Source organism: Apteryx rowi, unplaced genomic scaffold (assembly GCF_003343035.1).
Source record: "Apteryx rowi isolate R43461 unplaced genomic scaffold, aptRow1 scaffold_1215, whole genome shotgun sequence".
Lineage (NCBI taxonomy): Eukaryota > Metazoa > Chordata > Aves > Apterygiformes > Apterygidae > Apteryx > Apteryx rowi.
In genome coordinates, this window is record NW_020447437.1 from 1,706 (window position 1) to 13,034 (window position 11,329).

The 11,329-nt window shown below is 64.2% G+C and overlaps 1 protein-coding gene across 1 annotated transcript; it reads right to left on the reverse strand.

The window, feature by feature from the left end:
* Positions 1-414: 414 nt before the first annotated feature.
* Positions 415-10,781, reverse strand: BCAR1 (BCAR1, Cas family scaffold protein). The gene is made up of 7 exons (XM_026091555.1): positions 10,652-10,781; positions 7,448-8,361; positions 4,450-4,611; positions 4,101-4,205; positions 2,422-3,570; positions 2,008-2,097; positions 415-1,541 (listed from the first exon to the last, which is right to left on the reverse strand). Exons 1-7 carry the CDS (start codon positions 10,779-10,781, stop codon positions 1,026-1,028), a joined length of 3,066 nt encoding a protein of 1,021 aa, XP_025947340.1. The 3' UTR covers positions 415-1,025.
* Positions 10,782-11,329: the final 548 nt, after the last annotated feature.

The window sequence follows — 11,329 nt, forward strand, 5'->3', positions numbered from 1 at the left end:
CCCCAGGCCCAGCGTCCCCACTGCTGAGGCGTGACAGGTCACAGACCCTGGAGACCTCAAATAAAGCATGCACGCATATGTGCCTTCAGAGAACCATGCCATCTTTCAGAAGAGATGGCTGAGCCCATCCCAGAAGGGCTCCGTCACCCGGGGCAGTGCAACACAGAGACACCCACAAGATGGAGGGATTCTAGGCAAATCTTTATGCTGCTGGGGGACACGGGGCTGAGTTTCGGCGGGCTGCGACTCCGTAGCTCCGGGAACCGGCAGAAGCTTCCCCAGTGTTCAGAAGGCACCAATTTCGGTTTGCGTTTCGGTTACAGCTGGTACGGTAGCAAAACCCGAGACATGAAAATGCAAAGGTTAGGACCCCCCCCCCCCACCTCAGCCCACCCCTCGCCCTTTCTCCGTCAGTCTGGGACCCTTCAGCCACCCCCTGCCAGGTGCTGGCGTACAGCAGGACATAGCGCAACAGATTCCTCTAATGCTGTTACCCAGCACGGTTTTGTCTCCGCCGTGAGGGCAGCTTCCGCACCATTAAGAACTGCTGCCCAATGTGCCAAACGAGACCACTCGGGAGCCCCCCGGAGCCGGGAGCAGCCACAGCACCACCCCAAACTGCTGGGCACAGCCCCCTGTGTAGCCCCAACTCGACTCAAGGGAATGGCATGGGACACGGCCCCATCGCTCCCAGCCAGGAACCCCTGCCCTGGCAGCGCAGGTGTTGGGTGGAGAGGGGACAGCAGGGAAGGAAAGGGAATGAATTCATCTCCCAGCTTTGCTTCATCACGGGCACAGCGCTAAAACCAATCTTGTCCTCTGTCCGGAGAGGGGAAGAACAGGAAGGGGGAAATCACTGCAGCCCATCACCCTTGTATCAGTGGAGCCCCAGGTCCCCGGTGCACAGGTGAATCTCTATCTATATACAGGTCCGTTTACACCGGGCAGAGATGGCTCTTGTCAAGGGGGGCACATGTCTGAGGACAACAGGAGGGCCATGGGGAGGGGGCAACAGCACGGGACCATCACATGGCCGCCAGCTGGCCCAGCACCATCCTGAATTGCTGCGTGCTGTTGGCAAGGTCCTTGACACGCTCCACCATGTCCTTGGAGGCCGCGGGCGAGGGGTAGTGGAGAGCGGCCGCCTTTGTGGTTACCACGATCTCTTTGAGCATCTCACAGAGAAGGTTGCTGTAGTGCGTGACCTTGTGCCGGATGTCCTGGGCCTTGGCCTGACGGGACAGCGTGTCGCCAATGAAGACGAGCTTGTGGGCACTGAGGATGACAAACTTGCTGTGGGCCACAAAGATCTTGGGGGGCTGGTTGGTGCTGACGGCAGTGAAGAAGGCGTCGACGGCGTTGGTGAGCGTGGTGAGGTTGGCCTCGCACTGCTCCAAGTAGAAGAGGAGGAGCTGGCGGTCAGCGGGACACAGGGCCCCACCACCCCGCGCCGGGCCATAGTGCTGCGGGGGGCTCCAGTTGGACAGGTCGTTGTCGATGGGGCGCGTCACCTCCTGCTCCAGCCGCTCAAACTGCTTCAGCTGCGGGAGGGATGGAGGTGAGGGCACACGGCCGGGGCAGGATGGCCTTCAAACCACTGCCTCATCTCCTGGGGTTGCACAGGCCCAAGGAAGGAGGCCTGGCTTCACTGTGGCTGCCAACACCGGAGCCAAGTGCCATGGCCAGGTGGCTCCAAGGTGCCCAGCCATGCCCCAGGGGAAGAAGGCACAGGAGAGTGCCAGCCCCAGGTAGATGATGGCTGCGCTGGGCTCCTCTCCAGGAGCAAAGTGCTGATGCCTTTCACTGTTGGTGCAGCGCAGCCATCGGAGACATGCCAGATGCCATCATGTGGACAGCCACGGAAGAGGGGCTGCGGTCCAGATGGGACACCAAGGGTGCAGGGGGAGCAGGAGCCAAAGTTCACTGCACCTGCTGAGCCGGGGACCCCAGTGAGCTGTGCCCAGGGCCACGCAGGGCAGAAATACCTGCCCATCCCAGCTCTATTACCTGCTGGTGCTCCAGCTGGTCCTTGCTCTGCCGGATGATGTTGCCTTTCTCCAGCAGCTCCTTCTGGGTCTTCTCAAACTCCTCCTTGCCCTGAAGGGAAGGAAAGGGCATGACACGGGGCAAGCAACACAAACCTCGCCAGGAATGACCCCCCGCCAACACTGGGATGACCCTGATGCCCTCAGCCCTCAAGCAGGAGGGTAAAAGCAAGACCTGGGAATATCAGCCACACGTGCCAGCTGGCTGGCTGGGCACAGGCAGAATTGCCACTGCAGTCAGTGCAGGGCAGCCTGGTACCCCTGCACCAGGCCCTGGGAAGCCACAGACACAAAATCCACCCATGGCAACACAGGGGACCAAGCCCGACCTCGCACTGTTTGTGCCCTGCCATTGCCTCCCCCTGCCTGCRCCCACCTGGAGATGAACATAGTCATAATCTTCCATCCAGCCGCTCTCGTTGTTCTCATACGGCCCGTCGGGAGACTCCTGCGCCAGCAGCTTGGGTGGGGAGGGCAGTGGCCGCGACTGGATGCTACTGGCCTTGTCGGAGGGGTGAGCGGGCCCGTGGCCGTTGCCCTCCGATGCCTGCTTTGTCCGTTTGAAGAGGAGGGAGGCATTGCCGTGCAGGAAGGAGGCCAGCTGCTTGGTATCATCGGGCACACCGCGTGAGTACATAACGAAGAGCTCCAAATCATCTGTGCCCGCCTTGCCACCGACCAAAGCGTTAGGGGCCCAGTGGCAACTGTCCAGAGCTTGGCTGTGCCGTGCCAGGGCCTGGTACACCTCCTCCATCTTCTGCAGCTGCTTACTGAGCTTGGCGTAGAGGGAGCGGTCCGAGGCCTGGGCAGCGTTGCCCACTGCCCCCCGGGCGAACTCCAGCAGGTCCCGGAGGGCTGTCTGGACGCCCTCAGCCGCTGCATGGATGCTGGCAGCATTCGCCTCCATGTGCTCGGGGCTGCGCCAGTTGGCGCTGATGAAGGACATGAGGTAGGAGACGGCGCCGCCRACGCCATGCTGGAGTTTGGCCAGCATCTCCATGGCAGCGTCCAAGTCCAAGGAGAACTCCTTGCTGGCTCCTTTGGCCGGCTCCTTCACGGGCACCACGTCCAATGAGGACGTGGAGATGTTGCTGCGGGTGCTGCCCGTGCTGGAGGCTGAGAGACGCTTGGTGTCAGTGGCCTTGGCCTCACGGTCCACTTGCGGTGGGACATCATAGATGTACTCACCCTCGGTGTCCACCGAGCCTTTGCCTGGGGCATGCAGGTCCCGAGGCACGTCATACACCTCCTGGGAGCTGAAGGCCGACCCCCCCAGCTTCTTGAGGCTAGGGGGCACGTCATAGATCTCATGGGAGAGTGATGGCTCGGGCACAGCTTTCCCAGCCACCGGTGGCACATCATAGACGTCCTCTGGCAGGTAGGGTTCCTGCTGCGTGAGGATGAGGGGGTGTCTGGAGGGGTCGAAGGCCTTCTGCTTGGCAAAGGCGGGGGGCACGTCGTAGGTCTCCTCCCGCACGGGGCCATCCGGCACGTCCTTGCTCACGGAGGGCGGGATGTCGTATACCTGCAAGGGCACCGTCAGTGCCGCCCCGGCTCCACGYGCCGCCACGCCAGCCCCACGGCTGCCCACAGCGCTGCTTGGCACCGGACGGCGCCCCGCGCGTGGGTGGGTGCACGGGGGCGAGCCAGCGCTGCGTGCATGGGGGAGACGGCCCTGCAGGCACGTGTACACACGTGGGAGAGCCCCGCACGTGCGTCAGACAGCCTGTGGCCGCATGTGCACGCACGGGAGAGCCGTGCACAGGCGTAGGCGTGTGCGTGTCAGACGCGGCCCTGCGTGTGGGAGCGCCGCGTGCATGGGAGGGAGGCTGAGCTGTCCGCACGCCTGAGGGTTAAGCTGTACCGTGGTGCACGTAGCAGCCACCTCTGAGCAGGCGAGATGGCACGGGCTGTGCACCAGGCTGGGGGCACAGGGAAGGGTGTCCCTTCTCTCGGGCAGGCTGGCATGGCCGTACCRCTGAGGCCACAGCGCCTCTGGCCTCCCGTGTCCCCTTTGGTGGCCCAGTGGCCCCAGGGTTTCCTAGCAGCACTTACGGTTTGGTGCAGACTCTTCTCCACGCTGGGGGGCACGTCGTAGATCTCTTGCCCCGGGTCCTGCCCATTGGGACCCTTCACCGCCATGGGGGGGGTGTCGTACACCTGGGGGAGAGCAGGAGAGGGAGTCAGGAATAGCACGGGCCCCCACCTCATCCTGGGGGAGCAGGGACCTGCCTGGAAGGACAGAGGTACTAGAAGCAGCCTAAARGATCCCAGCTCATTAATGTGCTCAGCCTTAGGCTTAATTCCCGCAGGTACGGATCCCATACTGCGCCAGAGCACCTCCTCCTGCCCTGGGGGTAGACACAGGCAGCCAACCAGTCCCACCACCCTGCAGGGGACTCACCTCCTGGCTGAACTGGCTCGGGAGCCCTCCGCGGACGGGCGGCACRTCGTAGATCTCCTGGGAGCCCGAGGACAGGAGGTGGCGAGGAAAGTCGTATTCATCCTGCTCGCCCTTGGGGGAGTCGTAGACGTACACTTGCCCCACACGGGTGGGCACCAGCACCTGGMGAGAGGAAAAAGGGCCGAGATGAGCACTGCTGAGAGCCACCTTGAACGGTTGTCCTGGGGCACCRCCAGGCTGCCTCCCCCCTGCCCAGCCGTGCCCATCGCGGCCCCGAGAGCGAGGGCTGGGAAATGCCAGGTGGGCAATGGGTACCTGAAAGGACCCAGTCCAGCTCAGGTGCCTGCCAGCGCGACGCCTGTGCATGGCTGACTGTTCCAGCTCCCAGTGCTCGGATCTGGTTTGGTTGCCTCCCCAGGTCTGGGCAAGACTYGCCTTGCCTCGGTTTCCCCACCCAGCCTCACGGGGAGGACGTGAGACATTCACCTCAGCAAGAACAGCCCTGTTCGCCTGCGCAGGGCGAATCACAGCCCTGCAGGCAGCTGGCCGTAACCACGAGAAAGGGCAGGCTGGAGAGGGGGCAAGACCACCTCCTGCCACTCTGCTGTACCCACGTGCCCCAGGCGATGGGCAGGGGCAGGCGGCAGGGTCCCGGAGACCTCGGCCTGACTGTTCCCTTCCTCGGACACCAAACGATCCAGCACAGAGCCCTTGGGTTCAGCATCCCCGGGACAAAGAGGATCAGCCCGTGCCCCAGACGCTGACGCCAAGGCCCGGCGGGGGGCTCGAGGGTGGGTGCCAGAGCCGGGTGCCAGGCGAGGAGGTGCGCGACGAGGCCGCCCGGCACCAGGCAGCGTGTCGTGCATGCCCACGGGAGGGCGCTGCCCGGCCACGCATGCCGCGGCGGGCCGCGCCGCTGTCGCCACGCTCCTCGCAGCGACGCCGGGGACGGAGATGATATCACCGGTTATTTATAGCAGCGAGCCTCGGCGGGGCCTCGGCGAGAGACAAAGCCCAGCCGGCACGGCCCGGCTGCGCAGATGGCAACGGCCCCGCGGGCACGCGCGGCCCGGAGACCTGCCAAGGCCCGTAGGGCGCTGCCAGGTGCCTGCCCACGGCTCGGTGCCCGCTGCCACGCCATGCCACAAACAGCATAGGGCTCTCGACCTCCATCGCGTCAACCACAACGCCACACGCGATGCCAGCAGCGGATGCGGGCTCGGCTGGGGATGCTCAGCGCCGCTGGGTGGCGGGCATCCCTTTGGCAGGGGTTCAGGAGGAGCGYGGCGTGGCCAGCTGGGCATCTGGGCACTGGCAGCACCAGGCGGCTGCAACCAGTGACAGAGAGGTGGTGACGCTGGTAGGGAGAGCCCCGGCGTGCCAGGCAGCACAGGGGATGGCACGCCCTGACCCCAGAGGGGCACGTGAGGGCACCTAACACGCCTGCCCCATGCYGGCGGAGGGCGAGGCAAGCTGCCCGGCTGCAGGACACAATAGCAGCTGGCGTATAACCAAATCCAGAGGGCTCAGGCATCCTGCCCAGCTGGCACCACAGGGCAAGAAAGGCTGAAAAACCTGCAAAGGGGAGAGGTATTGGCCAGGTCTTCCTGGCATGGGGTAGCTGGAGGAGCACTGGTGCATCCAGGATGCTCCAGGGAGTGGGATGGCTCTCCCGGCTGGCAGTCATGGGCAAACGGCCCCCGCCTGGCACTGGCRCCTGGGCCACTGCATGCCTGCGAGCAGCCAGCTCTGCCCAACCTTGACCAGCACCCAAGCACCGTCCCGCTCACATGCTGACCGCTGGCTACAGCCACTGCCCCGCACGCTGGGGACAGATGAGGACTTGCCAGGGCTGCCTGCCCGGCTGAGTGCCCAGGCCATGAGTCATGGGGTTTGGCAGTCCCTTTCACCGGCTGGTTCCCAGCAGCGTGAGTCAGGGCTGGAGGAAGTGCCATCTTCCTGGAAAACACGTTGCGGCGCTGCCTGCGTGCTGGTGAAGGCACCTCACTCCTTTTCCCGGTGAACAGAAAGCTCGTGTGCCAGGGCAGAAGCTGAGCGGGGAAGGAACCAGGCGTCTGGGCTCTAGGCACTAAGCCATYCTAGGCAGGGCCAGGCAGCAACGCACGAGGAGGATGCATCTTCTTCTCCGGGCACAGGGTGCTCAACCAGCGTGGAAGCGAGGCGCAGGTGGCAGCAGGGCCCTCCCATCACTCACAGACTAGCTCTGGCCAGCCCACCCCACCCGAGGGAGGATCCRGACAGGCAGTGCCTGGCTTGCCCCATGGTGCCAAGGCAGGGGTCAAGGGCACCGTGCCAGGGTCCCAGAAGTCAGGGAGAGGTTCTGGGGACAGACTGGCATGTGGCTCACCTGTGCCTGCTGCTCGCCCAGGTGGGCTTGGTGGCAAACCCAACAGCAGCTCCTACACACTCCCTGGCACAGCCTGCTCCCCATCTGTGCCCCCGGCAGGAAACCCCTGGAGTCACAGGCATTGGTGTTCAGCTGAGGAGCTTGAAGAAACATCTCAGCATCTGCTGAGTACCATAGGTACCTCTGTRTCCTGGGTGTGGAGCCAGATCAAGGGGTGGAGGGGGATCTCCAAYCAGCTCTTCATCTATCCGCATGGGCAGAGAGCCCAGTGCCCCCAAATCTGTCCCACAAACAGCTGACATGCCCTAGAAGATGCCTGCAGAGCCCACACAAACAGCCACCACTGAGAGACCAAGAGGACCTGAGAGCCAAACRCTGTGCCAGGCGCGAGACAAATAGCCCATACCAACCAGGGCATTGCAGCCTGAGTGACTCCCACAGCGATGGGCATAAGGTACCAACCCAGTCCAAGAGACAGCAACAGGTAGGTAAGTCTGATAAGGGAGCTCGGTTGCTCTGGCATTCACTTGGCACTGTGGACCACAGAGAAACCAGAGCCCCAGCAACCCCCACCCACATCCCCACCACCCCTCACACCCACCTAAGGCAGGACCCGGACCCCCGTCCTACCTTCCCCTGGGGTTTGTGCCCATCCCGGCTCCTCATGTCCAACGATGGGGGCACCTGGTAGATCTCTTGAGCCAGGCCGACCGAGGGAGGAACTTGGTATATATCCTGGGGGGGGCTGGCAGAGCCCACCGGGTACGTGTCTGCCACTTGGCTCAGGGATGGTGGCACCTGGTAGATCTCCTGGCCGGGGCTGGAGAAGGCATGGGAAGGAGTCTGCTTCGGGTAGGTGGACGATTGCTTAGCTGGAGCAGGCGGGAACTGTCCGGCGGGCGCCGAGCCCGAGTAGTGGCCCTGCTGCCCTTTGCTGGGGACTGGTATCAGGTAGACATTGTCCCCTTGGGGTGGGTAGGCAGGGTGCATGGAGGTGTACTGGGAGGCGGGCGACAGCGGGGTGTAGCCCCCTTGGTGGTGATAAGGCAGAGCGGTCTGGGGCACCGGAGGCTGCGGCTGGGGTGGCACCTGCCCCTGTCCCGGGCCAGGCGCTTGCTGCTGCTGCTTCTTGTCGTACATGCCCACCAGGATCTTGAGGCGGTTGCCGGGCACGATGCCCTGACGGCCATGGAGGGAGCAGAGCCACCAGCCGTCCAGCCCCTGCGTGTTGCGTTCCAGCACAGTCATGATGTCGCCCTTGCGGAAGGAGAGCTCGTCCGGGGACTCGGCCACATTGTCGTACAGCGCCTTGGCCAGCACGTTCTGCAAGAGAGCCACACAGGGGGCACGTGAGCCGGCACCACCGCGAGCCCCTGCCGGGGATGCCCTGCCCTCCCGAAATCCCCACCACTGGAGTTGGGTGATGCTCCTGCCTGTCCCAAACTGGGAGGAGGGTGCTGGTAAATAGGACCCATGGGCCTCACCCCTCCCCAGGGGCGGCTGATGCCTGCTGCTGTCCCAGAGGCCACGCAAGCCTGGTGGTCCTGGTCAGGAGCCCCCAGGGCTCACCAAGGGGCATAGGCAGACACGCAGACCTCAACGCCCCCTTCTCTTCTCTATTAAGTCCTGGCTGAGAGGACTTTTAAAGGCTCTGGTTTCTCCTGATCACTCTGAGAGGTTAAATCTCAAGTCATGCCATCAGCCAAGGGTCATGCCCAGAAGATCTCAGCAGTGCCCCAAAGCCAGGCCAAAGCCCATGGGAAAAGTCTTCCCGACTCTGTCATTGCTTCTTCTGCCCACCCTCAGGTGCCTTGAGCTGGGAGAGCGCTGGGAGGGACAAGCATGGAGCAGGGGTGCCCAGCTGCCTGGTGTGCACATGGGGACTAACTTCATGCTCTCCCCAAATCCTGGGTTCCCCTCTCTTTCCCCAATGCCCAGGGCAGAGGCAGCAGGGTCCTGCCGGGCAGATCTCCCTAACACAGCTCTGGCTGACTTTTCGTCCCCACTCCAGTTCATCACATCCTTCCTGGAGGTGGTGCCGAGAAGGGGACGTGCTGGACCCTTCCGTGTCCCGCTCCAGTTTGGGGACCTCCTCTGCCTTTCCCTCCCCTTTCTGCCAGGCAGGAAGTGTCAGGGCAGTGAGTCAGCCACAGCCGGAGAATTCCCCACACCGGCCACTGTCCTGCCAGCTGCCAGGCGGAGGGCACACGAGCACAGCTGGTTTCCTGCCCCCGGCCCCATCCCGCTCCGTGGGCACGGGGCCCGCAGCACAGCCGGCTGGCTCCCTGCCAGCACTGCAGCACCCGGGGCACAGGGGTTTGGGACACGGAGGGCAGGTGAACGCGGCCGGCGCTCTGCCCTTTCCGAGAAGCGCAGGGCTGGCGGCGCTGGCTGTCACTGCGGCAGGCACGGGGCCAGCGGGGATGCTGCGACCCTCCTTGCCCACACCCTCACCGCGCAGCGGCCACGGCGCGGATGCACCTGCGAGAGCTCGCAGAGGGCAACCGCTGCCTGCCTGCCCCGAGCGCCGCACGCACGGCTTCTTTCCAACCACCGCTGCCCGAGCGCGCCCAGCCAGTGTGCGGGGATTTACCGGTGCCAGAGCAGCCTGGCTGGAGGCTCGCAGGACCTGCCATGAGCTGCCCCGGACTCACAAGACCACGTGAGAGAGCAGACAGCGGAGCCCCATCCCAACAGCCAAACGTGCTGGGTTCCCTGGTCTCCCCGTGCGGGAGCTGCCTGGCAAGCAGCTTTCCGTGCTCTGCCCCGGAGCCGGCTGCACACGGCAGAGCCGCGCGCGCCCTCGCAGCGCCTCCCTGCCTGCGGAGCCCTTCTTGCTGCCTGCTCTCAGCGCACAGCAGCGATCATGCTTCCCCGCCACTGTGCCTGCGGGCTGGCAGGGAAACTGAGGCACGGGCTGGGCAAAGGTGCTGGAGGGAGGTCACGGAGGACAAACGCCTCCTGCCCAAGAGGGAGCAGGCATGGCCGAAGGGATCTCAGCCCAGCCCCATGAGCCAGGACCTGCACGTTAACACCTGCCTCTCCCACGGGTGGACGCAGCCCCGACCCGCTGCACAAGGGACAGCGGTGGCCTCGGGCCCAGGAGAGCTGCCAGAGCCACTCCAAGGGTGGGAGAACTGCCGTGCCCCAGCGCCAGCTCTGCCAACGGCCTTCCCAGGTCCCTGGGAGCAGGGGTGCTGCGAGCCCCCCGACGAGCCTGGCCCTGCTAACCACACACCCGCCAGCCCATATATGCCCCAATGACTTGCTGCCAAAGCAACCCAGCACCCCTTCTGCATGCTCCCAGCACCGTGGCCTGCCAGGCTGGTGAAGGAGCCACATCTCTGTGGGAACGGCACAGGTCCATGGACCCTCTTCTGCATTAGCTTGACGGCTGTTGAGGTTTTCCAGTGACCATGCTCACCCTGTCCAAAAGGCCCCCAACAGCGCACACCGTGATAGGAAAGACGGGGACCCAGGCCTGAGCCTGGCACGTGGTGCCAGCTCCTGTCCTCAGCGCTGCAAGGGCAACGGGGTGCGATGGGATTTGCAGGGAAATAACTTGGCTACTCCATGCCCTAGGAGATGCCAACAGGAGAGGCAGGAGGACTGGGTCTGGGGCAGAACAGTGACAATTGTTCCTCCCTCTGTCCTGGCAGAGGGTGGCAGCACGGGGCAGCCTTGCCAGGACATGACAACCAAAGTGCCTGCTCACCAAAGCACCTGCTGGAGCAGGGTGCACGGCACTGCCCTCCAGCCCCACTGGGCGCCCACCTCACCCTCTGCCTCCTGGCCCTTCGCTCAGAGAGTTGGTAGGAAATTGGTATCAGCTACCAGAAAGATCCAGCACAACCCGCTGGGAGCTTTCAACAGCGCAGGGCTCTTTCTGCCAGATGTGGGCTGAGACAGCCAAACTCGTGACATGTAGGGCAGAATCACAGCCATCAGGAGCCAACAGCGCCATTGCAGGCAGATCCCTGGTTGGAGAGGTGGACTGAGTGCTTAGACTGATGGTTCATCCCTATCCCCTTCCCTATCCCGGCTGCTGGCAGCCTCCTGCCCCCTGTGTCAGTCCAGGGACCTCCAGCCCCTCCCAGGGAAATCCCAGCTGGTGCGGGAAGAATGGCTCGACCAGCATTCCTAGGACAGCGTGGGGGGCCACGAGGACACAACCCCCACAGGCGCTTAACTGGCAGTGACAGTCCCTTCCCATGGCCAGCAGCCCTCCAGGGTGCCCCGGCAGCGGCATGGACTGCGGAGAGCTCCTTGGCCCCGCTGCCCCAGAGCACCATGCTCGCCCCAAGCCTGGAGAAACACCTCTGCCACCCCCCCGCAGCGCCAACGCCAGACAGGCCCGTGCCCTCGGTTTCCCAGGCTTTGCTCCCCTCCCGCAGCCCTCCAGGCTGATACACGGGGCCCGGCAGGCCATCCCGCGCCCAGGCACGAGGGGCCTGCGGGCGCAGCAGAGCTGGGGGACATGGGCAAAGGTCTCCTCGGCACGGAGGGGCTTTC